General features: G+C 39.0%; 2 protein-coding genes across 13 annotated transcripts in view; both read left to right on the forward strand.

Moving 5' to 3' along the window:
* The window catches only part of zswim8 (zinc finger, SWIM-type containing 8), a 36,762-nt gene extending 14,599 nt beyond the window's left edge, over window positions 1-22,163 (forward strand). For 2 of the 10 annotated variants that reach the window (XM_067422432.1, XM_067422435.1), the window contains 22 exons: window positions 551-658; window positions 1,053-1,134; window positions 1,249-1,369; window positions 2,442-2,643; window positions 2,873-3,048; window positions 3,182-4,409; window positions 4,682-4,813; window positions 4,909-5,088; window positions 5,499-5,682; window positions 5,782-5,880; window positions 6,000-6,124; window positions 6,904-7,192; window positions 7,331-7,483; window positions 7,651-7,873; window positions 10,698-10,987; window positions 11,895-12,118; window positions 12,220-12,711; window positions 13,006-13,246; window positions 14,379-14,552; window positions 14,888-15,007; window positions 17,122-17,300; window positions 20,602-22,163. In XM_067422432.1, the coding sequence (XP_067278533.1) occupies window positions 551-658; window positions 1,053-1,134; window positions 1,249-1,369; window positions 2,442-2,643; window positions 2,873-3,048; window positions 3,182-4,409; window positions 4,682-4,813; window positions 4,909-5,088; window positions 5,499-5,682; window positions 5,782-5,880; window positions 6,000-6,124; window positions 6,904-7,192; window positions 7,331-7,483; window positions 7,651-7,873; window positions 10,698-10,987; window positions 11,895-12,118; window positions 12,220-12,711; window positions 13,006-13,246; window positions 14,379-14,552; window positions 14,888-15,007; window positions 17,122-17,300; window positions 20,602-20,805 (5,226 nt within the window). In that variant the 3' untranslated portion in view covers window positions 20,806-22,163. Of the gene's footprint in view, window positions 1-550; window positions 659-1,052; window positions 1,135-1,248; window positions 1,370-2,441; window positions 2,644-2,872; window positions 3,049-3,181; window positions 4,410-4,681; window positions 4,814-4,908; window positions 5,089-5,498; window positions 5,683-5,781; window positions 5,881-5,999; window positions 6,125-6,903; window positions 7,193-7,330; window positions 7,484-7,650; window positions 7,874-10,697; window positions 10,988-11,894; window positions 12,119-12,219; window positions 12,712-13,005; window positions 13,247-14,378; window positions 14,553-14,634; window positions 14,751-14,887; window positions 15,008-17,121; window positions 17,301-20,601 lie in introns of those variants that run through there. The other 8 variants (XM_067422433.1, XM_067422436.1, XM_067422437.1 and 5 more) reach the window with 6 other exon arrangements.
* A 1,213-nt stretch (window positions 22,164-23,376) lies between these two features.
* The window catches only part of ndst2a (N-deacetylase/N-sulfotransferase (heparan glucosaminyl) 2a), a 247,157-nt gene continuing 242,773 nt past the window's right edge, over window positions 23,377-27,760 (forward strand). For 2 of the 3 annotated variants that reach the window (XM_067420775.1, XM_067420776.1), the window contains exon 1: window positions 23,377-23,529. The gene's annotated coding sequence lies outside the window, so the exon portion shown is untranslated. The remainder of the gene's footprint in view (window positions 23,530-27,760) is intronic. The other variant, XM_067420777.1, reaches the window with a different exon arrangement.

Here is a 27,760-nt window from a genome sequence, read left to right on the forward strand (position 1 = left end):
ACTTTCAGCCACGTGGCTAATCCAGCACTCAGTCATTCTGGGCTGTGTTGTCCAGGAATCCTAAACGTTTCCGTCCTCCTTATCCTCCTCAGTGCAGTTCTCCACGTCTGTCCTTTATCCATATCATCTCTCTCCCTGTCCTCCATCTCTCAAACAGCCACATTTCACTCCAGTAGTTCACAATGCTTCCCCCACAGGACATTCTGCATTCCCTTTAATAATCTCACTATGAGCTAAAGAGAGAATTAGCTCTGATCGGCTCAAAGCATGTCTATCTGGAGCTCATATATTATGTATGGGCAAATTGCAAATGAGGGGTTTTCTGCTCATTGTGAAGACACGTGCTGGAGGTGATGGCACACTGGGACAGCCACCTGAAGGCATCAAAGCCTCCAGACACATTAGAAATGCACAGTGTTTGCTAATGAGCAGCCTGTTCTCGGTTTAGTTTGCACTAGAGGGTAGGGGTTCAAGCACTGAAGCTTTATTTCAGTTATGTATGTCGGCCAGCTACAAATATCAGTGACTCTTGGCATGTGTTTGGCTATAGGCTTCTGCGGTGTGTCTTCGAGCACCTGTATCAGAGTCCCTGTCCAGATTACAGCGGGATCAACTCCAGAAGTTTGCACAATACCTCATCAGTGAACTCCCACAGCAGGTGAGGCATGCATTTTTTTTTTATTTGTTCTTGTAAATTGAGATGGTCTTGTTGCCCATGGCTTCTCTGAACTGTAAAGTGTCTTTGCACAGCCCTAAATAACTGTGGTGAATTGCACACATTGGCCTCATTGTCCATATTAGAGTGTGACGGCTCAGATTTATCACAGTTTGGTTTGTATCACAGTTCTGTGGTCATGGCTTTGGTGTGATTCTGTAAATTCTTGGTACAGTATGAGGCTGAAAACAATTACCAATAATAATTAAGCTGTAAATGCTAATGTTTTTCTTTCTTTCAAAGAGACTATGTATTATGCCATCATAATCTACATGTATACAACATTATATTAAACATTAAATGGGCTTTATTGTGATTTATGGTTTTGTATCTGTAGATCTTGCCGACAGCTCAGCGTCTTTTGGATGAGCTTCTTTCCTCCCAGTCTACCGCTATTAACACTGTTTGTGGAGCCCCGGGTATATACTGACCTACAAACAACAAATAATTAATTTATGAATTTGATATTTTTCTGTGAATATACGCAGACCTTGTAAACCCTCCTTGTTCTTTTTTGACGATTGATTCAACAGATCCTACTGCTGGCCCTTCAGCCTCTGACCAGAGCACCTGGTATCTAGATGAGTCCACCCTCAGTGACAACATAAAGAAGACCCTTCACAAGTTCTGTGGCCCTTCACCGGTTGTGTTTAGGTAAAGGCAAACAGACTGGTACTACCTACAGTGTATCACCCATTCCTGAATCCTGTATTCTGAATCAGTATTTTCCAACCAGGCATAGCTGAGCTGGGTTTTGGGGCTTTAATGTTTTTAAAAGATGTATTTTACGATAATCAAGTCTGAATTTATTTGATCAAAAATACAGAAAAAACTGTAATATGTTGAATATTATTACAATTTGAAATAGTGGTTTTCTATTTTAAAGTACTTTAAAATATAATACATTTCTGTGATCCGAAGCTGGATTTTCATCAACCATTACTCCAGGCTTTATATAGTCTCAGTGTCATATGATCCTTCAGAAATAAAATATTAGGGCTAGTCGGAATACCATTTTTTAAGCTTCAGTAGTAATCAATACCGAAGCTTCGGAGGGAGCGTTTTATTCAAGCATCTTGTGTAAAGAGATGTCGCAGTTCTTGTGGATTTTTTTCTCTGTTTTTTCAGTTTCTTCATGTAATACCAGACGGGGACCCACTTTATATTAGGTGGCCTTAACCACTATGTACTAACATTGTAATTAATAATTTGATAAAATGGACTAATTGTGCACATAGATGTTATTACATTGTACTTACATTTTCAAAATGACCTGCATGTAATAACATCTGTAATTAATTTCTGTAGTTACATTTGTAATTGCACTGTTGACACTTCCCTTACACCTAAACCTACCCTTAAACTTACCCACACACCACCACACCTGTCCCTAACTTTACCCGTATCCCAACTCAATATTAGCAAACGTGTTTTGTAATATAATATGAACACAATAAGTACATTGTACTTACTTTTTGATGTAAGTACATAGTAGTTAAGGCCACCTAATATAAAGTGGGATCTAAGAAGGACTCGATGATGGTGAGATTAGATCTCCGTGTAGATTAAACAGCTGTTGTCAAACATTAGAATTAATGGCAAAATAAATGTTTAAAAATGTAAACTGATATTAACTACTAACACACTATTGCAAAATATATAAATAACTGGCTTATAGGGAGCACAAACATAACTAACTGTTCATTTTGTCACTTGTTGTTCTCAGTGATGTGAACTCCATGTACCTGTCGTCCACTGAGCCACCAGCAGCTGCTGAATGGGCTTGTCTATTGAGGCCCCTGCGAGGTAGAGAGCCAGAGGGCATCTGGAACCTTCTGTCCATCGTCAGAGAGATGTTTAAGAGGAGAGACAGCAATGCTGCACCTTTGTTAGAGATCCTCACTGAACAGTGTCTCACCCACGAACAGGTACCAAACCTGACTTGGTCACAGTTTACAAACCAGGGTGACAGTTTCAAGTGTAAAAAATTGCATCATCCTGTTGCCAACACTTGTCACATTTGTGCCTGCATTCAAACCAGGCACAAATAAATTTTTATTTTATTTTGGAAGGAATTTAAATATTTTGTTGTTGACTCTATATGCTTAATATTGGATTATTTTAATGATGCTCTACTGCTCTTTGTTCTTCCTCCAGATCATTGGTTGGTGGTACAGTGTGAGGACATCCGCCTCTCACAGCAGTGCCAGCGGGCACACAGGTCGCAGTAATGGGCAAACAGAGGTTGCGGCACATGCATGTGCAAGTATGTGTGATGAGATGGTTGTCTTATGGAGACTGGCAGTTCTAGACCCTACCATGAGTCCTCAGAGGTAAGCAAGTTAGTGCAGCAGGTTTAGCTCTAAAGAACTAGTGATTCTTATTTGTGATGTTGATCTAGAATTCCTCAAATTAAAGATTTGTGGCTAGGTAAGCTAATGTTTTTCCCTTTTTGTGATTCCTCAGGCGCTTGGAGCTTGCCGCCCAGCTGAAGCAGTGGCACCTGAAGGTAATAGAGATAGTAAAACGAGGGCAGCACCGCAAGTCTCTGGACAAACTCTTCCAGGGATTCAAACCAGCTGTTGAGTGCTGCTACTTCAACTGGGAAGTGGCTTACCCTTTACCTGGCATCACCTATTGCAGTGCAGATAAGAAAATCGCCTCATTTTGTTGGGCCAGGGCAGTGCAGCAGCAGCGGGGAATTAAAGCTGGGACCAGCGGGGAATTAGGAGAAGGAGCTCGCAGTGGAGCGTCAGAAGGTACTTCCTCTGAACATAAGTCAAGGAGCAACTCCCATCTTCCCCAGCAGGAGGTGGCTGTCCGCCCTAAGGAGACCATTGTGAGCAAGAGGAAAGGAGTGTCTGGTGTGAACAGCGGAGGCGTGCTGGTTTGTCTGGGTGGCAGGGTCTCGCTCTCACTTCAGGAGGGAGGTAAAGGCATGTATAAAGCCAGCAGCTCCTCCCCGTCAGCTGGTAGTAAGGCCAAGCTAACGCAGAGCAACAAAGGCACGTGTGGAAGTTCGAGTGGCGTCAGTGGGAAACACCCTGGTGCAAAGCGGCGAACCAGCAGTGAGGACAGCTCTCTAGAGCCTGACATGGCAGAGCTAAGTCTCGATGATGGCTCCAGCTTGGCGCTCGGGGCGGAGGCCTGCAACACCTTCGATTTCCTTCCTCCTCCTCCTGAGATGTTGCCTTCACCCAGCCCACTGCTCCGTGAGCCACTCAAATACAGCAACAGTAACGTTTCAAAAGAGCGCGCCTTTGAGACTAAACATGTGGCGCATGCTGGCATGCCCTCTGCTGCTGATGCCCATGCCTGCTTTTCAAAGGAGAGCTCCATTACACCCCCGGTAGTGGTAGCTATGGAGAAAGAGGTGGAGGTGGAGGCAGACCTGGATGAGACCGGAGGAGACGAGGACCCTGTAGACGATGCTCGGCCCTGTGCGTCACTCCCCAGCAAGGCTCAGAGAGGCCGCAGAGATGGAGATGGAAGCGGAGCTTCAGTGGCCCCAGGACCTCAGGCGGCTGAGGCAGCAGCAGGCGGAGATGCTGTCGGTGAAGATGACTATCAAGCCTACTATCTTAGTGCTGCCTCAGAAGAGGGAGCGGATAGAGGGGTTGCAGATGGTAACCATGAGGAAGAGCCAGACATCTTTGCTGGGATTAAACCTCTGGAGCAGGAGGGCAGGATGGAGGTGAACCCCCCATATTCTAATAACTTCTGTTAGAAAAGCTTCTGTTAAAAATTGTCATTTTAAAAATGTTTAACTTTACAGAATAATTAATTAAATTATTTTGGATTAATTCAAAATTATGTGTATAGATAAATGTTCTCAGCCAATCATAAACAAGTATTGGAACTGTCCATAAAATGTTTCATGATTTGACCACAATCTTGAATTGTTTTAAATAATTTAATTGCAGATCATTTAAAAAAAGTTTTCAATGGGATAATGGTGTTTTGCAGATACTGTTTGCCTGTGCTGAGGCTCTCTACGCTCACGGCTACAGTAATGACGCTTGCCGACTGGCTGTTGAACTTGCGCGAGATCTTCTGTCTAATCCCCCCGACCTGAAGGTGGAGCAACCACAAACAAAGGTACTTAAATACACTTTTTCATTGCTTTCATAGAAGTTTCAGCTGTGACAAACAATACTGATGGCCACCTTTAAATCTCTCCTTGTCTTGTTTAGGGTAAAAAGAGTAAGGTGTCAACCAGTAAACAGACACAGGTGGCCACTAACACCCTGTCTAAAGTAGCCTTTCTGCTGACTGTGTTGAGTGAAAGGCTGGAGCTCCATAACCTGGCCTTCAACACTGGCATGTTCTCCTTGGAGCTGCAGAGACCACCGGCTTCTACTAAAGCTCTGGAGGTAAAGCAGATGTTAATCTTATAAATCTGGTGATATACTAGTACAACAATGTAGTTTGTTGTTAGGGATGTGTCTGGTTTTGTCCAAATAGGAAGCCTGCGCTATCAGGGGTTATTTTCAAAATGTTCAATATTTAATGCTTAATATTATTGTTTGTTAGTGTTATAAAACTATTTACATTACATGTATGTATTCAAACATAAATATAAAAAGTAAATAATATACAGTAGATTAACATTAGCAAACAAGGCATACACAAATTGCAGAGATTTGAGCACTTATATTAACACCCAATATAACAACACAAACCACAAATTAATAAAACAATGAAAGGTTTTGTTGCCTGTTTTCAAAGATGTAGTGGAGTATTTTGAGTCCCAGAATTAAAAATTTCTATGCTCTTGTGTTAGGTGAAGCTGGCATATCAGGAGTCAGAGGTGGTGGCTCTCCTAAAGAAGATTCCTCTGGGTCTTGTTGAAATGACTTCCATAAGGGACCGAGCAGAGCAGCTCCGGGATGGAAACTTTTGTGACTATCGGCCAGTTCTGCCTCTCATGCTGGCGAGCTTCATATTTGACGTACTTTGCACCCCTGGTAAGTCACACGTCTACCTTTTCACACCATTTTAAAAAAGTGCTCCCAAAATCCCCATGCTCATTTTTCATATTTCTTCCTATCACTTGCCTGTTGCAGTGGTTTCTCCCACAGGCTCTCGACCTCCTAGCCGAAACCGTAACAATGAAATGCCTGGTGATGAGGAGCTGGGATTTGAGGCTGCTGTTGCAGCTCTTGGTAAGAGTCAATTTATGTAAAAAGACACAAAACCAACCAGCACTAATATGTTTTGTTAAAGATATATTTTCTCTCTGTGTTTCAATTGTCTCTCATTTCTCTCATTATTTTTTTGTCAGGTATGAAGACAACAGTCAGTGAAGCAGAGCATCCTCTACTGTGTGAAGGTACACGGAGAGAAAAAGGAGACTTGGCTCTAGCACTAATGATCACCTATAAAGATGACCAAAGCAAGCTTAAAAAGGCAAGTGTTTTGAAGATATTTATCTAATATACATCAGCTAAAATACATAGTAGATTTCAGCTATCATAACTGCGTTCACACCGCTGCCGGCGAGAGAGTAAAAATTTGCTCTGGCCATCCGCCAATGACGCTTTAGAAAGATTCACTGGCACTCTGACGTAGATCGAATGCTTGGTCTCTTTTTAAAACAATTTAAAGGGGCTGCAAAGCAAGCAAGCAAGCAAGCATGTTGATTAGCAGACTGAACACAAGCTGGGTATAAGTTAACCTCATGAAATCGTTTAAATGTGAAAGTAAGAATGAATTGCATTCCTGCTGAAAAACATTTCTAGCGCTTATAAAATAGTGTTGCGGGCCTTCTTAACAAATTACACATCACTATGAATGATATTGTCGTAAATGATAGGGAAACCTGCGCAGCAACGATCTGCTTCTCCTCCATTTTGCTTGGGAACTAATGTGGTCAGAACCAAAGTTTAAAGGACTGCGTTCTCTGGATTTTGCTCAATCGGAGCACTTCTACATTTCAATTGGTTGCCATCAGACCGGGTCATAGCACATTACCATAAAGTTACCATAGCTCAATACATAAAGTGTGCCGCGCCACTTTCGCTTGAAAATGAATTGACTTCCAGCCACCTTGACACTCTTGCTGCCGGCGGTGTGAACACACAGTAAGGCTTCAGAGGACTGTTCAAACGTTTTTTGTTTGTTTTTTTTTTACGTTTTAAATTATCTTAAGCTCACTTAGATTAATGTCTGGTTTCATCCTTGTGTAGATTCTGGACAAACTCCTTGACCGTGAGAGCCAGACCCATAAGCCTCAGACTCTGAGCTCGTTTTACTCTAGCAAACCAGCTACCAGCAGCCAAAAGAGCCCATCCAAACACGCCACCCATGGTGCCAGCGGAGCCACGGGGGGAGTGTCAAAGCACACCCCTTCAGCAACATCAGCTGCTGTGCAGGGCGTGACCGGCGGGGGAGCAACAGGGCAGCAGGGAGGTTTGGCGGCTGGCGGAGTTCAGAACACAGCAACGGGAGAGGGCATCTCTGACAACAGAGATCAAGGTAAACCACATCCACCAAAGTGTTGTGGTAGACACTTCAATTTCAGAGGGAAATTCACTACTGAAATGTTAGTCTTTGTGGACTTTTTAGCAACCTAGTTAATTTTTTTAATTTTTTATATATCATTCTTTTTGGCAGAGGGTGCGCAGTCGACCTCCTGTGAGCAGCAGAGCGAAGCTGCACCCTTCAAGCCTGAGGGCACTGTGCCCAGTCGTCTGGCACTGGGGGGCCGTGGGGCATACGGCACACGCTGCTGGGGATCACCTGTACGGCAGAAAAAGAAACACACTGGTAGGGGACAGTGGGTTTGTTAATTAGATAGATAGAAGAGATTATTTGATGCAGCACCTGTGCACTTCATTTTTATGTAAAAAGAGGTCATAGATCAATGCAAAGATTATAGTTTAAATAGTTTTTATATATATTGTTTGTAATTACTTTTGATATTTCAAATGTAGGCATGGCAAGCATTGACAGCAGTGCTCCAGAGACCACTTCAGACAGCTCTCCTACTCTTAGTCGACGCCCACTTCGAGGGGGTTGGACAGCTGCTTCCTGGGGGAGAGGCCAGGACAGTGACAGCATTAGCAGCTCTTCCTCTGATTCACTGGGCTCATCGTCATCCAGCGGCTCGCGCAGAGCTGGAGGAGGAGCCAGAGCCAAGAGTACTGACACCAGCAGGTGAGACAAACCTGTCTTTTTTGCCCTCATTGCCTCTTATGAGGATTTGGTCTTGTTTTTTAGGTGCTTGTACAGCAACATCTCTTTTTGAGCCCTCAACAAACAATCTCTAATTTAGTAGATGTTCATTGACTAAATCATTTGTTTTACTTGAGAGTCAGCTTGGACTGCACAATTTGGAGAAAATATCTAAATGCGATTTATTCTGGTTAAAATTTTGATATGCAATTTTAAAATGCGAATTATTATTTTTTACAGATGAAAAGTGTGTGTATATTTGTGCTTGTATATTATGACTAATAATAATTTATTATGATTGAATTATTGATTAAATTCTGATTATTATTGCTAATAATATACTGTGTGTGTGTATATATATATATATATATATATATATATATATATATATATATATATATATATATATATATATATATATATATATATATATATATATATATATATATATATATACACACACACAGTATATTATTAGCAATAATAATCAGAATTTAATCAATAATTCAATCATAATAAATTATTATTAGTCATAATATACAAGCACAAATATACATATATATATATATATATATATAATATATAAAAAATCTTATTCCATATTATATAGGATGGAGTGAGCACTGCTGGGTGCTAAACACACTCATGTTTCATTCATATTGGAGGCCAGAGGGCGCTCTTGACCAGAAATGCCTCATTTGCCTCAGAGAGAAGTAATTAGTAAAAAGTAAAAGACATTTTCAGGAAATCCATAATTAGGGATGCACCGAGACCATTTTTTTCCGATCCGATATTAAAAATACTAAACCGATACCAATGTAGTTTTGTTTAAGAATTATATGTAGAATTTCTATACCTCAGTCTGTTGAACTGATAATCACTCTTTTGTGAGTTTAACACAATCTACTAAATACAGACTTCATTATAAAGAAAAATTTGAGAGGGGATCTGATTTTGAAACAAGAAGGCTTGGACAAAGCTTAAAAGTATGTGTATTTTGATTTGTGGGGTGCTTTTGTGGAGTGGTCTGAACTAATTTATTAAACAAAGTGTAAATATGTTTCAATTTAAAAAAAGGTTCAAATTATTTATTTTTGACAAGTACAGATGTGGGGAATGATAGTGATAGATTAAAATAGTTGTTAATGCTGCTGAAAGTTTGCTCCTGTTTGTCCTACTTTAGCTTAATATTATGTCAAAGTAGGCTGTAAATCAGAGTTGTGTTTGTCTTTTGTTCTATTTATTTTTTATTTAAAATAGTATGTTTGATTCATCTTGTTAGATTGTGATTTTTTTTTTTTTTTGTAATGAACTGGGGGTAGTTCTTGATAAGCCTAGGGCTTCTACCTATCCCTTTTCAAACAGGGTGATTATTTTGCTGAATTTTTGTTATGTTTTTATCATATTTGATGAGTATATTTTGTGTGTTTTTTTATTGTAATAGTTCGGGGGGGGGGGGGGGGGGGGTCATTAATTCATATATATATATATATATATATATATATATATATATATATATATATATATATATATATATATATATATATATATATATATAAAATGACACAAATACTACTTTTCACTAGATGGTGAATAAATTAGATTAGTGAATAATTCAGCAGCAAAAGTTACAAACATTTATTGGGGGAAAAATAAAGAAAACCATAAAAGTGAATAAGTGTATCTCTAAATCTGGTAAAATTTGGAACAACAATTCATGAAAAACACGTAAATATATCGGGCCTATTACATTTATGGTATAGCGCATCTTTTTAATGAGGCAGCACCATATTAAAAATGGGGCAGAACAAGAAAGGCTATTAATAATCTTTCATAGCGCAAAAGTATTATAATACAGAGCAGCTCAAAGCATATGCACATCCTGTGCGCAGAATGATGCGCATGAAGCAAAAGAGTAGAATAATAAGCGTGTATGGGCATCCCGCAACATAGCGCGCTGCACTCACAACTCGCTGCACTCCGTCCACATTGAGAAGTTCAAAACACAAAGGGAAGATATATTGACGCATAGTGTGTATCTATGCAATATTTTATTGAGACATTTCTCTTAACAGTTTAAAATTTCAATTACTGTGTGTGAAAAACAATACAATCTCTAGTCTAGTGTTGTGATCTCACTGACACCCGGGAGAAAGTAACACGATTTACAGCAGTAAACTCCAGCAAAATAAAGTAATTTTTTGAGAAACCGTACACTTGGTGTAATGGTGTAACGGATCGGTGTGTTCCTATCCATAATGTGACGCTAGCGCTGCATAGCTGAATAAAAAGAAAATTAGAAACACTTTGATGTAACATGAAGACAACACACGACTGAGTCAATATATGGTGCATTTGAGTTCTTTAAGCCTTCTCAGGTGTTTTCATAATAATAAAGTATATTAAAATGCAGTGTTGTTGATTGACAAAGACTTCATCACTGTATAATAAAATAATTAATTGTCTGCCTCATTCTGGGATGATAAGCCACATTAGCTCACAAAAAGGAAATATGAAACACTTGACTGACGATATGAAGTGCATTAAAACGTGTTATTAACCGTTGTCTTTTTTGTTTTGTTTTTCTAACACGTTAAGCGACTCTCACAGTGCTTTTAAATGGAGCAGTGTCGACTTCTGATCACAGAGCCACTCTTCAAAAATCACAGCATTTACGTTTTAATAATCACACATAAGCCAAATCGCGATTGTGGTTTGATTTACCGTGCAGCCCTATAGTCAGCACAGCTTCTCTGTTCCCCTACGTCTGCTGTAAATGACACACATCATCTCTTTCTTTTTATAGGTATAAAGGCCGCCGGCCTGAATGCCATGCTCCACACGTGCCCAACCAGCCATCTGAGGCAGCTGCCCATTTTTACTTTGAGCTGGCCAAGACTGTGCTGATTAAAGCTGGAGGAAACAGCTCCACCTCCATTTTCACTCAACCCTCTGCCAGTGGTGGCCACCAAGGACCCCACCGCAACCTGCATCTGTGTGCCTTCGAGATTGGCCTGTATGCCCTTGGCCTGCATAATTTTGTGTCTCCTAACTGGCTGTCAAGGACATATTCCTCACATGTATCCTGGATTACAGGTGAGAGATAATTGTGTAATCTGCAGGGATAACAAACTTCAAAATGATTTATGATTATCCCCTTAAAATGCAAATGTAATATTTAAAATTCATATCATTGGCTTTAGAGTTTTAATTCAGTATGAAGGAGAAATATAATACTATACTACAGTAAATTTATCTCTCCAGGCGGATGGATGTTTTGTTTTGTTTCAAACAGAGATCTCGTTTCTCTCACTATTCTGAACAGACAACTAAAGAAAATAACTTAATTTACTAGAGGTTCTGAAAAAATATTAATTGCTGCAGTCTATTTAAAATGTTTAATTAGTCAGATTTTTTTTTTAAACTACGTTTGGGTGAATGATTCAATGACATGCTCCTAAATACTTCACATTTTTCAATACTGGTTGAATTGGTATTTTTGAACAAATCTCTTAGATGAATGATTCAATTACATACATTTTTAACAGTCACTTTTAATTAAAAAATTAAGTGATATAATTGTCATTTGAAGTGCCAAGTTACTTTTGAAATGTTATTTGATTGCTTTCGTAGACATCAGTGTTTTATCCAAGCTATACACTTTTATTTGAGTACTTCTGTGCTAATAAGAATATTTGTAACAGAAATAATGATACTGTGTGCCAGTGGCGTAACTTAGTAATGACGGGCCCTAGTGGAGGCTATTAAGATGGGCCCCCTGGGCTGCACAGTTGAGAAGCTAACATAATGTGGTCGTTTCTAGAAGGGAACCCCTATACAAGCAAATTTAGTTTTAGAAGGTAACCCTATATAAGTGAATTTGTCTAGAAGGGATTCTGACAAGAATCTGATGTAGCGTCTTATTCGTGCTGTTCACTTTTCAAATGGGTGGGCAAACCTGCCTTTTGTTTGATTTTTGAATTCCTCTGTCGTGTTTGCACAGGCCAAGCCATGGAGATTGGGAGTGCTGCCCTCAACATACTGGTGGAGTGCTGGGACGGCCACCTCACACCTCCTGAGGTGGCATCACTCGCAGACCGTGCATCACGAGCACGGGATCCCAACATGGTGCGTGCTGCGGCAGAGCTGGCCTTGAGCTGCCTGCCTCACGCTCATGCCCTCAACCCCAATGAGATTCAGAGAGCGCTGGTGCAGTGCAAGGAGCAGGTATTGTCCAGCATTCATTGTACCATTTTTTTAATCTAATAATATCAAAATCATCTGCTTGTTGCTTTAAAACAACACTTTGTGCGCTGTTCTCTCTTCAGGATAATGTGATGCTAGAGAAAGCTTGCATGGCAGTTGAGGAGGCTGCAAAGGGTGGCGGTGTATATCCTGAGGTCTTGTTTGAGGTGGCTCACCAGTGGTATTGGCTGTACGAACAAACAGTGGGTGGTGGATCGGGGGCCCAGCGAGAGGGGTCTGGTCGCTGCGGGGCCAATGGTGGAGCAGGGAGAACGGCACCCGAGGGAGGCTGCGGTATTCTGGATAACACCGGAGTTTTGGATTCATCAGGTGTCTCGGCTGTAACTACGACCGTTACGGCAGCCGCCGTAGTACCTGTCATTTCCGTCGGCTCCACCATATACCAATCGCATGCGCTGCCGGGCTCAGCCATGGCACACACGGCAGGCCTGCATCCCTACACCACCATCCAAACCCATCTGCCCACCGTCTGCACCCCACAGTATCTTGGACACCCACTTCAACATGTCCCCCGTCCTGCTGTTTTCCCCGTCTCTGGGGCAGCATACCCACAGGTATGAGCTCTGTTCATTTCCTAGTGATATGATTTATGGGTTTCAATTACCTGTGCTTAGCATTTTTATTTCAGTCTGTAATATTGTTTGTCTACTTTTAACTGAAGGTAATAAATACTAAATTTAAATACTAATGCAGATGCTTACTTGGCAGTCATTGATGCATAGCACAACATTCCTGGCAGAATATAAATAGAGAGAGACTCATACCAGTTTGTTTATACATTTGTAATGATCTTTATATCTATGCCCTTGTTTTAACTTATTTTGTGGCTTCTAATTTTTCAACGGCAGGTATATGACGTGAGGAAGGCGTATCAAGCTGGTTTTAAGACCGTCTGTTTGTCTTCTCAGGGAATGCACCCTGCCTTTATTGGGGCTCAGTACCCGTTTTCTGTGGCCACTGGCCCTCATCCTCCTATGGCAGCGACTGCTGTCACTTTCCCTGGCGTGCCAGTGCCGTCCATGACTCAAATCGCTGTCCACCCATACCATACTGCAGAGGCAGCCCTGCCTCTTAGCACTACTGTGGCAGGTGAGGATGACAAGTTTGGTGTAGAATTCCAATTTCACCTTAAAGGATTTATTCACTTTAAAAAATGAAAATTACCACATGATTTTACTGACCCTCAAAACAATCCTAGGTGTATATAGGTGCATCCATCCATCATAAACAATTTATCATTTACAATTTACACAGATTTTCAAGAAATTAACAGTACTTTTTTCCCCCTCAGATTTAAAATGTGCGTGAACGTACATAGAATTTAAAACAGCTATTCCTCATTTAACATATGGGAACACACAAAAATATGGGGTTTAAAAACAATTGGTTTGATGCTTATTTACTAACTAGTTTACTAGTTATTAGTATTACTGTTTGCTGCATCACCAGTGAGTGGCAGCTCACATCTCGCGTGCTGAAAGCAAGAGTCATGTGAAGTCCATACAGGTGTGACTATTGCTGAACTTAAACAATGTTTAAGAATAACTCATCAATTCTTTCTTAATAGCTCATTCATAAGGAATGTAAATGGCCTCTGTTTTCCAGTAACCACACCAACAAAAAAGTTGGCTGTATTGTGGCGCATAAAGGCTTCTGTCACTGGAAGTCTAAGAGACGCAACTCACGTTGACAAAATGTGTCTATATATGACAGAACAGTCAGTAAGACAACATTTACATGCATCAGGAATCACTTTAAAATTGGATTGTAACTCCCTGAATCAAAATTGGATCTAATTGTGAGACGTCAGATCAGTATTATTTAATCATGGGTGACAAATATCACATTTTATTAATTTAGCTTGAAGACAATTTTAACCAAAGCAAATTACAAATGAGACACCAATTTGTCACAGAGCCAACAACATTCATAGTATACAATACCAGGTTTATTAGAAAGCTAGGTTATTAAACAAACTAGAGCAGAGGTGAAATTGCAAGAAATTTCTACAATGCCATTGGTAACAAAAAACAACAAGACTAGATGTCAGTAAAAAATTCAAGGCCAGTGCAACAAAGTAATTATTTGCTCCTTAAACTTGGTGGAGACAAAAGTTAATTACAGTTCTTACCAGTTTACCAGAGATTATTGAGAAGGCAGTTGGACAGTTTGCAGATTCATAGACAAACTCCTTAACAGCCTCTCCTCTTTTTTTGCCAAGCAGGAGGAGTACACTCGGGCTCCACCATCCAGGCCATTCAGGGGGCTTCTCTACCAGGACTCTCATCCCAGCCCACCTCACTGGTCAGCGCACCGTTCCCTGTGGAAGACGAGCAGCACAGTCAACCAATCAGCCAGCAGGGCCTGCACTACCTCCACTCGGCATATAGAGTCGGTAAGGACGCCTGATTTCTAATTACATAGATCCTTTAGGGCATGGCTTGCCTGTCCTTATGTTGCTGTTTTGCACCCATTAGGATCCATCTGGTCCTGAATTGTGGTGATTAATTATCAAGAAAGGTGAGGGAGAGGTCGGTTGTGTCCATGTTGCAGGACTCACAAAGAACTCTCACAGTGAGAAATATTAATTAAGGCATGATTTCCGTTTTATCAGTACTCATAAGTCCTGGAGATTAGGATGTTTGGGTGCATGTGTCATTTCAATACTTGATCAGTACAGTGTCGTACAGTACAGAGTGTTGATGGCGAAATGTTCTTGTCCTTATTTAGGTATGCTGGCCTTGGAGATGTTGGGAAGGAGGGCCCACAACGATCACCCGAACAACTTTTCCCGTAGCCCCCCGTACACAGAAGACGTCAAATGGCTGTTGGGCCTGGCTGCGCGCCTTGGTATGCCCATTTATATTTGCAATAAGGCTTTTAGGAAAAACACGTTTTCTAGAATCCCATTTTATTTCATGTTACCTTCTATAATAGCTGAAATAGACTGTAAATGATGTGTTGGCAGTTTACCTTGCGCTCAGCGGACAAGGTGATTTAACAGCACGTCTCCAGCAGAGTTATTGACATCTCGATGTCTTTCTTCTTTCCCTGAGCTTTATCCCATGCTGATTGCAGCATGTTGCTAGTTTTCATGGGGCTAAATGTTACAATTGAAAATATAGAAGTAGAAAATATTTAGCAATGTTCAGGTTAGGCATCTTATGAAATGGCTTGTTTGCCTTGCTTTGCTAATGGTCCCCACTGAGATGGATCTGCATCCTAATCAGATGGCAATGAAATGGACTCTTTGCATTTTTCTTTTAAAGGGATATTCTGGGTTAAATGATTCATAAACACAAACGGATGTAGTGAAACATTCCAATTGCTTTTTATACTAAATATCAGCACTCTTGAAACGCAGCTCGACAAATCAGAGTGCTGTTAATCGGAATATTTAATTCCATATATTTGGTAATGCTTACAGTTCAAAGAGAACTAAATAACTAAATACTAAATAACCTTGGTGTAATTAAGTTGCACATTTATTTATAATTTATCTTTTTGTTTTAATATATATATTTATTTATTTTTGAATTGAATGTAGAGATGATGATTATTATAATATTGAATATTATAATATAAATTTGGATATAATGCATCACTTACTTTTGGCCCAAGTTTTATATTTGGCCCTTTCTTAATAAAAACTTGGGACCCTTTCTTCTATATTTTCTCAACATGCACAGGAAATGCAAACATAGATGCAGCCCTCCAAAGTTGTTTGCCTTAACATTTCTACATATTGTGTTTTACTTGTGGGTGATATTTCACTTGATATTTCACACAAGCTTCGATGCTAATTACATTTCACCACACAAAGAATTCAAATTACTTGACCTCTGGGAAGCATCCCATCTGAGTTAGATTTATTAAATAAGTTATTCATGCAGATTATCTTTTTTGATAATTTATCGAGGTGTGACGTCTTGGGCGTTTGGGCTCACTGCATTTTATGTTTATGAAGAAAGGGACACAGAACAAGCAAAGCAGTGCACTGTTTGGCAAGACACAACCAGAAAGGGCAGAAGTCAGCTTATTGAAATGGTTGTATATTGACAGTGCATTTTGAACTTGGATTTAAATTTAAAGTGCTCCCTTTATGCTTTTTCAAATATTACCTTTCATTCAGCGTGTAATATAGCTGTCTGTGATATGTAAAAGGTCTGCAAAGTTTTAAGCTCAAAGCACCTCATAAAATAAGTTGTCTCTTAAATGTAAGAATCGAATCTAAACTGCTGAAACGAGTCGTCACCAATTATAGTCTCACTTCCTGTCACATACCCGTGTTACAATGTAATACATTTGCATAATGCCAGCCTAACGTCTACTTTTACCTTCATTCAAACACTGTTGTTGTAGCCGAGGCCTAGAACAATTCGATTTGTGTTGCCGACATGTCGAGAAAACGCTGTTTTCAGTGCTGTGAATTCACTTGGCATGCACTTCAAAAGGATGAGGACTTTTGCTGGAATTGACACCGAAAACCTGAAGTTGTTCGTATGACTTTGTATACAAGTACTGAGGAAGCTTCCAGATCTGAAATTCAGATATATAATAGGTGTTTTTGTCTATAAGCGGTAGACCAGTCTCAACAGAATGGGCCATAAGACCAATCAGAGCAGAATAGGCTCACAGGAAGGAGGGGTTTAGAGAGACGGAAATACTTCATACTTACCATTTTCAAACTCTTTGAGAAATGAGGTGATGTGCAATGTATATTGTTGTAGGACACTAAAACAAAAATAGGAACCTTTAAAATAGCATAATGGGGCAAGCTATAAATAAAAAATAAATATTAGAAAAAATGAGTAAATAATGTATAATCAAACATTAATAAATTATTAATAATCAGAATCATAAATTAAAAACTTAAGAATGAAAAGAACATAAATACAATGTATTAGAGAATCATTTAGTTTTAGAATGTTTCCTTCATTTCCTCCCTCTGCCTCTCTCCTCAGGTGTGAACCACGTGTACCAGTTTTGTGTGGGGGCAGCGAAAGGTGTTCTTAGTCCGTTTGTCCTGCAGGAGATCATTATGGAGGCTCTGCAGAGGTTAAACCCTGCACATATCCACGCACACCTCCGCACTCCTGCCTTCCACCAGCTTGTGCAGCGCTGCCAGCAGGCCTACTTACAGGTACAGATTCAGCCTGGGGAAATAATCACAGACATTATTACTAATAACATCTCTAATAGGATGAAATCCTAACATAAATCTGTACCCTGATGATAATGATGGTGATGGTGATCCAAGAACAACATAAGTTCTTCCACTGAAAGAAGCGGTTAAAATTACACTCTAACACATGAGATGATCTGTCACAGCTGACATTTTGTACTGAATGCAGTGCAACCATCTCAAGGTTCGTTTTTATATTCGTTAGACTTAGTTTTAAGTTTCAAGTAGAGAATTCGAGAAGGTTTTAGAGCATTCGAGTGGTTCCAAGGCTGGATTGTGACGGCATTGTCGCCCACACTGAATATAAATTGTGCATGAACAATTCTGGAGTGTTAAAGCTAGAGAGGGAAGCCTGAGTCTGTTCACAGGATGGAGCATACTGATGAGAGAGCATCAAACACACTGTGACAGCCCAAAGCCAAGAGCTGCTTCCTAGAGAAGGAGCGCACACATGCTATCTCTCCCTCACACACACAGACACAGTTACCTGCTAGCCGGCTCAGAGTCTTTATTTTGCCATTTCAAAGAGGTTTCAAGTTGTTGCATGAGCAAACAACGTGGTTGTCTATGCAATTGGCCAGTGCGCTCTCGTGGCCTTGTGTTTTAGAAGGACCAGATCAAGGGAGACTCTACCATATGTCTGCCACTGTAAATCTTTGCAAATGAATGTTGGGTAAATGTGAAAGGGAGACAGGGCCAGCTCTAATCCACTCTCTCCATGCGTGGATAATGAGATGAGGGACCGAGAGGCTGTATTTAAAGAGAAACCTACCCAGACTGTCACTGAGTCATTTTGTACGTCGCTGGTGGGAAATAAGCATATGCTGCGTGTCCCTATAAACATCCGGGGACATGATGCTTCATGACCTGTTTACATTTTATTAAAACAGGTTCAGGTTAGTGCCATCCAGTAACAGGAATATTTATGAATTATTTGTCTCGCACGTTTAACCACAGGGAGATCAAGACACCACCTTAATAAAAGGCTGTTGAATGATACGTTAACACATTTAGAGCTAGAAACTCAACTCAAAACCCTCAAAACACAGCATCATGTATTATTTAGTTTGTTCATTTTTTATTATATTATTATAGCATTTATCTACTAGCAAAATAAATACATGAACATGAAATACTGATTTGGGTTTAGTTCGGTGATTGTTTTCTTTTCTTTTTTCTTTTTTTTCTTCTTGTAGATTAGTTTAAAGGTGCCGTTTAATGATTTGAAACAATATGTTAAATTGTTCTCTGATATCTACATAGAGGGTATGTGGGTTATTTAAGGGCAAAAATTGTCCAGATACAGTTTTACAGGTCCATTTACAACCCTATAAATTGTCCCTAGGATGTAATGCTCTGTTTTTGCCTTATTTGTAAGAGCGATATGCACGCAAGCTCTCTCTCGCTTGGAGATTATCTGAAAACACCAATAAACAAATAAGCTTAATTTTTTCAATCTCCATTTGAGATGTTCTGCCTATAGTGTCATTCAGTCTACATTTTAGATTTGTCTTTTTTCGTCAACGATATTGCATGTTTATATAATGTTAGTCACAATGTAGGCTAACGTTACGCAGTGACTGTGATGTACTCGGAAATACAAGCATGCAAAAACATCACAGGCCTACTTCAGTTCTCAAAAATAGAAATATATAACTTACATTTCTACTAAATTAATAGCCTTGTCAAATGACTGTCGTTTTAACTTATATGGTGGAAAAGGTGACGTTTGCTAGAAGGATCAAGTGAACGATCTGTATGCAACCTATCTACGGTTGTATTTTGTAATACAAAATAATATTAACCTTTGTCATTAGACACACTGTTTAGTTTTGTATGGTACTTTGAGTTTCCTATTGTTACTGTAAGCATCTTGCGTTATCTGTACAATGCTGTCTCTAAGAAACTTTCAATTTAATCAGAAATTGTTTAAACAGCTAGTCAATAAGTGGATAAAATCAGTACTTACTGCTTGCAGGAATACAGTTGCCCCTTTCTTCAGTTTAAGACGCTAAGCGAAGCTTGCTTGAAATGGGCCAAACAAACTAACGGTTTTGAAATAAATTGTTGTGGTATCTGATAATAAACCTCAACCATGTTGACATATGAAAAGTCCTCATGTCTCCTGCACAGCCTGAATGTGACGTGTCAATGAGAGCTGCCGTTTTTTGCTATCCTCAAGTGTCGTTTGTTTATCTGCAGTTCCGATGATTCGGCTCCGTCAGTTCCACCTGGCAAGGAACATGTTCAGATAGATGCAAATGTTGGGGGCGTGCATATAAATGATCCCCAACGCTTGCGTCACGGTTGGCCTAATGTTAGGAAGCACTTATTTTTCCGTGGTGTTTTTGATGCACGAGATTTACATATGAAGGAGGAGGCAATGGTGTTTGAGACTCACAGTATGTGATGTCCATGTACTGAACTCTTATTATTTCACTATGGCAAGGTTAATTCAATTTTTCATTCTAGAGCACCTTTAAAGCTTCTGCTAGGAAAAAGAGGCCATTACATTATTAAAAAAAACAATGGGTCTAGCAGCAACATATCAAAATAAAGGAAATCCACACATTGTACATCTATTATCTTTATTTGTTAAATAAAACAACTTTTTAATCAGTGAAGATCTTTGTCTTGCTAGCAACACTACAAACACTGACAAACCGTAACAAGTTGTTCTTCCTTTTAAAAATTGTCCTCTTTAATTGTTGAATATCCTGTTTCTGCAGAGCCCCTAAGTGAACATGAAGGAAAAATGAGATGGGAGCATTTCAATGCCTTTGATTTGCTCACAAAACCTTAGCATTACTCCAACAAACTTTTGCAACAGAAAAGTTGAAATATTATTTTCCCTTCCTTTGCCCATTTTTTTCCTTCACTAGAACTTCTGCATTCCCTGAGAAACATTTCATAGTAACGTGAAACTTTTCACAAAATGCTAAAATTTTGAATGCAAAAGCATTTACACATTATTTTTCCTACCATCTCATATTTTTTCATCACCATGTCCCCTTAAGGGCTTTGTATGTTTCACTCAGAAATGCATAACATTATATAAGGCTTGCTAACTGCAATTTATATCGAAATATGAACACTCTAACAAAATAACGAAACCGTAACTAACAAAACTATTGTTGGAAGGGAGAAAAACTGAACTGAAATTAAATTTGAAAATAGTGGGGGGGAAATTCCATTAAAATGCATACCTAAAATAATCTTGGGACAGAATTCACGTTAATGTCTTGATTGTTTTTTCCAGTATATCCACCACAGGCTTATCCATCTGACTCCCGCAGACTATGACGACTTTGTGAACATCATCCGAAGTGCCCGCGGGGCGTTTTGCCTGACGCCAGTTGGCATGATGCAGTTCAATGATGTGCTGCAGAACCTGAAGAGGGGCAAACAGACAAAAGAACTATGGCAGCGGATCTCGTTGGAGATGGCCACCTTCTCACCATGACTGCTCCAGAGACCAGCGGGGACACAGACGCCCAATCTCCTGCAGCTGTCTTCTCCCCCAGACCACTAACACAGCTCAATCCGACACGCAGTTCCCCTTCATAGGAAGTGTAGCCATGCCAACTTCCTGTACAAGCCCACTCACATGACTGAAAATGTAGTCCTTCAGACCCTGAAGTCATGAGAATGTGGCAAAGAGATGCTGGGGCAAGTGAATTACTCCTGTCAGTGGGTCCCTCCTTCGTCGAGTTGTTGATCCCAGTGTTGTGTCTGACCTTCTTCTTTTTTTGTTTGTTCTTTTTTAGTGTGTTCAGTCAAGTAACTTAATGGCTTTCTATGTTTTATCTGTGTCCTAACATCTTTCATTCACTGATTTGTACGTTTTGTGATCCCCTGAGTTCATTTAGGTGGTTGATAAGGGGACTAAGGTTTTCACTTGCTATGTTGATGTTTGGTTCACGTTTGAGCAAAACCACTAAATGTCAGACTCATACTGCAACATTCCTCTACCCTGGAGAACAGAGCCTCCACCGGTCATTAAGGATTTCAACGCTGGATAGTGGATGGCAGTGTAAAAATGAGGAAAATAAAACAAAACTTTGTTAAAATAATAAAAGAGACATTTATTATGAAACAATAATCAAAGTACGGGTGAGGATTCTTCAATGTTTTGTTTTATCTTTTGTTTTTAATATTTTGTATAGTATGGTGTGTCTGCAGAGAGCAGGATGAGGAATGGAAGAATGTTATTACTGACTGCTCTGTGAGTTCCTTTTTCCGGTCAGATGTTGGTGGCTTGAGTGCTGGAACAGAGAAGTCTGGCTGGACCAGATTACACAGCTTTAATTCTAGTTGTCAGCGGTGTCTCGAGTCCAAAACAATTCAGGCTTCCTGTCATTTAAATTGGGTTCTATTATATCTGAACTCCAGCTATTGGACAAGTCATTTCCCATACTGTTAATCACCTTTGCAATTTCATATTTCAAGATTTTGTCGAACCACACAATTTAGTTTCATCCTCGTTTTAAAATCGGTTAACTGCTCCCCTTGGCCTAGCGTAATTGAGCGGTCAATAAACGTCACTGCCAGATTCCCATGTTTCCAGCGCCGGCCCCAACTTTGGAACTCACTAGTGGAGAGTGACTGCGTAGAAAATGTACTGTGATATTTTTGTATTCTTCAAGTGTAGCTTGGTTGGAAAAAAAACAAAAAAAAAAAATCTATATAAATACATATAAATATGAAACTGTTTTGATTGCAAGCGGATGTAATTTAGAATAAATGGGGATAAGAGAAAAACTAAATTGGAACAAAGCAATATTAAAAATGTAGAGTTTACTTAATAAAGATAAATCAAAACACTAATAGTTTATCTCTGTGTATGTTTTTCTAACCATTATATCCAATACTGTTCAAAAGTTTAGGTTTGGCAGGTTCTCATGTTCACCAAAGCTGCATTTATTTGTTTAAAAAAATATTGTGAAATATTATAATTATTTACTTTCCTATTTGAATATATTTTCAAATGTATTTTATTCCTGTGATGGCAAAGCTGAATTTTCAGCATCATTCCTCCAGTCTTCAGTGTCATGTGATCCTTCAAAAATAATTATCGTATGCTGATTTGCTGCTCAAGCAACATTTATTATTAATGCTGAAAGTAGTGCTGCTTAACATTGTTGTGAAAACAGTAATACATTTCTCAATGATTTTTTTGGGAACAGCATTTATTTTAAATATAAATCTTTTGTAAGATTATAAATGTATTTACTGTAACTTTTGATTAATTTAAAGCATTGTTGCTGAGTAAAACTTATTTCAGAGAAGAAAAAAACTAAACCAAAAAAATACTTCTTGTTTACCTAAACTTTTGAACGGTAATTTATAAGGATAAAGATAGTTTAATAGCAAGTGTCAGAAATGTACCTAATTAAAACTAACTTGATTAGCAAGGAATCAACGTTGTACTAACTTAGGGAGTTTTCGTCGCCTGGGGGCGCTAGAAGGTTAAATATTAACTGCTGTGATTTTGTGGGAAATATCGGGCCTTCCGATTATTTTAGGACCTGATATTCAAAAGCTTTGCTTATTCAATCACGCAAGTACTTTTATTGCCAGATTAAACTTGTTTTTATTTATTTGTGTCTTAATGATAACCTATTTTTGTTCAAACTTGTAGAATAGTGTTTTCAAACCACTTTATAGAAAGTTCAGATGGAAGCTGAAAAGCAAATGTGTCAACAAGATAAACACGATAATATCACTGTGGTCCTTTTTTGTGCCCCTACCTGAAAGAAATCTGTTCTGAGGTGCAATCTCTGTTGGAAACGAGTCTCTTAAATTTTTACTACAGTGCAGGGGGATTAATTAACGGTATTAGCTCTTAAAATGTTTTAATCAGTATATTGCTCTAAGTCCTCAACATTTTCAGATGAAAGAGTTCAACGCATCCAACTGAAGATTCACTTTTGACAAAACTTTCGGATAATGTCATGCTATATTGTGAGTTACCGTAGGTTTCCCCCATCGGACGGACTGATTTGGTTTGTTCCAGAGTTTTCGGTAGGTAGAGCGTCTCGAGCCAACAGCAGCATCATAGCTGAGTGAAGATGGCGGCTCATAGAGTGATGCTGTCAACGAGAGTTTAAGTTCACCTCTCATTTTTAAAACTTTGTAAACATTTGAGGATCACTTACGGATAGCTGTGTCAAAGAAAACTGTATCGGTGAGTCATGTTTTGTGTTTTCTTCAAAACAAGTGCAGTTTGCCTCTTTGTAACTGAAAAAAAATGCTACGGCTAGCCGCGCTAACCTCGTTCTGAAGAAAATCAGAGAAGCGCCGTATTAACATGTTTTTATTTTAAACTCCTTTTTAGTTTTTCACAAACACTTGCCTTAGCTTTAAAACGGTGACATTTACCCCTCTCAAGTCTCTGCTGTTTGGATAAAAACCGCGTTTAGCCATAGAAGAGACTATTTGAGCCGCACTGGAGTTGAGTTTTGCAGTTTAGTGGAAGTTTCGTTTTGTCTGTGATTTGTATCTACACGCCCATTAAGTGTTTAAATAACAATAAGTATCTACATATATACATAACCTAGCGCTTTCCTGTTCTTTACACAGTCTTAAAGCGCAGTAACAGCGTAAACGTGTGCAAGTTTGAGTTGCAGAGCAGCTGGGACAAAAGCAAAGCGGGATGCTTGTTGCTTTAAATGCATGTTTTTCTGTAGGACTTTATGGGCAGATTGAATCTGCATTACTACCTTTACGCAGTCCGTTGGAAAATCTGAGCAGCTCTGCCAGCTCATGCCATGGAGACTCGTTTTGGGCAGTAATGAATTTTGCATGGGTTTCAGTCAATGCTCTGTTCTCTTTTATAGGTGAGTCAAGAATATCTCGTGTGTCAGCCTGTAGTGCACATCTGTGTTGCTTTCGAAAATCTCTTTAAAATGATAATTTAGTGCATGTTGCTCTAGCTGAACGTCAGAAGAATATGCTCTTGGATTCATAGTTTTTGAAAATTGTAGGCGTTTTTTAAAATTATAGTTGATTTTAGTAATTTGGAAGAAAAAAAATCTGCATCTTTTGATCTTGCGTAATGTATAAATACAAATACGTAATGTAGTTGTGGGTTGTTGACGCTTACCGTGTTCATTGACATGACCAATATTTAAGTTAAACATTAATATTTATAAGAAAATAAATCTTAATTCACTTTAAGTAAGTTACATGTCAGCTTTCCAAAACATCCTTTGTTCGTTTGTGTACGATAGATAGATAGATAGATAGATAGATAGATGTACTACTTACTGCATCGTGTTCTTCTATTTTGATTTATGAAGAAAGGATGCTAATTAATGTTAGTGAAACCTTATTGTAAAGTGTCACCAATGAAATGTACCTCAAAAACTTAAGTGATTAAGGTGACACTTGATTTATCAAGTAGCTTTCAAACCTAACACACTCCTAGGCTTGTCCTTTTTTGCCCACAAGGAATTTGGAGACGTTTTTATGATTGAGCATGAAATGATTTTCTTCGTCCTGAGGAAATGTTGTAAATATTGGCATTGAAGACTCACAGATCAAGTAGTGTGATAAGTGAAAAAATTGAGATTTTTACAGCCATTTAGCTTTTGTTTGTCCTATTTCCACTTTCTGATTCTCATGCTGACTGTGCTGTAAAAGTTAAAACAGGACAAATGTATGCCATGACATCATTCATAACTCATTTCGCTCTGTCCCCAAGTCCATGACCCAATTACCATTAAATTGTGAGGTAGAGATGAGTTTGGTTCTGTCCCTGTCCCAAAAACATTATAAATGTCTGAGGTAATTTGCAAATGAATGTTGGGCCTGGGGTGGCACTCATGCTGAGAGTTTTTTGGGTGTTATGAAAAAGAAAAAAAACCCTCTGAAAGTGGGACAAGACTTGGATTATATTTCAATAGAGCCAGCGAAGAACCCAGAATCCCATTAGATTAATGACTTTAAATGACCAGGCTCTTTTCTTTCGTCTCATCTCCCTAAAGCTAGTATTAATTTCACTCCTGTATCTTAATTGCATGCCTATAGTATTACTTGCTCACTGCTTGTTCAAGATGACCTTTGGACACACTGGTTAACTGAACTTGCAACTATTTCTGTAACTTTATTATCATATGAACTCTTTTGCCATGTCGTTGTTAGATAAAAGCCTTGTTGTATCCATGAAATGCACCTTTTTTGCATTGATAATGCAAAGGTGCTGCTTTTGCTGCAGTGCAGTCTACTGTCACTTTCCACTAAAGAGCAGAACGGAATATAAGGGATCTGATTTTTTTTTAGTCCGTTTAATCTTCAGGGAGCTGAGTCAGGTCCTGTGCAGCGCTGGGAAATCAGAGAGGGATGTCGACATGGAGGGAATTCTACAGTTTGATCGGGCCATGCAATGAAGGAAGCACTCAAGGAATTCTTGAGTAGATGAAGGGTTCTTCTCCAAACCAATGGTCTTGTAGACACCAGGAGTAATAATAGCAACATCAGTAATCGTATGAATCCAGAATTGGCTGTAAGTGTTAAAAGAAGTGTTTCGGCATTGGAATGAAAATGACTTACTCTTGACATAAAAGCTATCAAGACATTTATTGCAGGGCTCCAGACTAACATTTGAGAGCAGTGACACCAGATGGTGGCGCTGGAGGAAAATGTATCATTACTAGGGGTGTAACGGTTCACAAAATTCACGGTTCGGTTCGATACGGTACACTGGTGTCACGGTTCGGTTCGGTATGTTTTAGATAGGCCTACAACAAAAAGAAAAAATTGGCAGATAAATTACCTTTTTTTATTATTTTTTTATTAACACTAACAAAGTATGATTTTTTTTTATTTTATTTTTTTTACATTGAACAATGATGGAGCTATACGTTACCCATCTTCTATGTAGTTACAGGAATAAGACATTAGCTCTTTACATTAGCATGTGCGTTGCATGTGCGATGCAGGAGCCCCACACCCTGTAGTGCGCAGTCCGCAACTGATCCGCTGTTGCCACAAACACAGCATTGATTCATTATTTTTTATTTAAAATCCAAAAGTTTTTACTGAACATGCCTCGTCAGAATTCCAATTCTCTTTGTTTACTCTTTAATAGAAGTCAGGTTACGTAGCCTACTACATTTAAACAACATTTTATTAAATTCATTTATTCATATTTAGGCTATATAGTTTAGATTTAGCTCACACAAGTGGCAAAACATTTAAACATAGTTTATAGCCTTAAATCACAAACATTTTAAATTAGAAACTTACAATAGTCTATTCAAAAACAGCCGACTCTCGTCTTTTCTTTCGTTTTTACACGATTTTAAAAGAAATCCTGCAGGTCAAAAAGAACTTTGCTTTTCACCTCCAAGAAAGTACCAGTGCTCTCCATTATGGCACTTTTTTTTTAACCTAAATGCCAGGTAATGCAGCAACGCAGCGCAGCAAAAAATAGACTCGGTACGAAAACGAGCGCTGTGCTGCGTTGCGTTGCTGCATTAAAGTGATAGAACATTGTTCGCATTAAAATAAACATGTACTGACGCGAAAATCTAGTAATTTCAACACGGATGCATATCATTTAAAATATACTCTTGTTTCAAAGTCAACACATGGCTTTTTTTCTCAAGTAAAGCAACAAAACGACACCTTACCTGGCATTTAGGTAAAAAATGTGCCATAATGGAGAGCACTTTCTTGGAGGTGAAATGCAAAGTTATTTTTGACCTGCAGGATTTCTTTTCAAAGGGTTTAAAAACGAAAGAAAAGACGAGAGTCGGCTGTTTTTGTATAGCCTATTCTAAGTTTCTAATTTAAAATGTTTATGATTTTAGGATATAACCTATGTTTAAATGTTTTGCCTTTTGTGTGAGCTAAATCTAAAGTATATTAATATATAAATATGAATTAATGAATTGAAAAAATGTTGTTTAAATGTAGGCTTGTAGCCTACGTTAACCTGTCTACTCAGAAAGATTAAACAAAGAGAATTGCAATTCTGATGAGCCAAGATCAGTAACAACTTCTGGATTTTAAATTAAAAAATCATTAATAAATGCTGTGTTTGTGGTATGCTGCAGCGGATCAGTTGCGGACTGCAAACGCAGCATATGTGAAAGGACTACAGGGTGTGGGGCTCCTGCAACGCACACGCAACGCAGCACGCACCGCACACGCACTGCAGACGGAGTGTGTGTGAAACGGGCGTTAGGTCTCATATCCGCGGCTAATGGACCACTCGCCGCGGTGATGTCTTTTGCCATTTGAATAAGTTGGAAATGTCTGTCTAAATGCTGCGGGGATAGTTTGTGGGATAGTTTGTGGCCGTTTCTTCTTTTTATCGTCTTGTTGTCGGCGTAAATGAGTTGATTGACATGACATGAATTATTCCCGCAGCTGTACCATCAGCAAATGCGACATACCGTTGTTTTTTAATC

The sequence above is a fragment of the Pseudorasbora parva genome, chromosome 17, assembly GCF_024679245.1.
Source record: "Pseudorasbora parva isolate DD20220531a chromosome 17, ASM2467924v1, whole genome shotgun sequence".
NCBI classification, from domain to species: domain Eukaryota; kingdom Metazoa; phylum Chordata; class Actinopteri; order Cypriniformes; family Gobionidae; genus Pseudorasbora; species Pseudorasbora parva.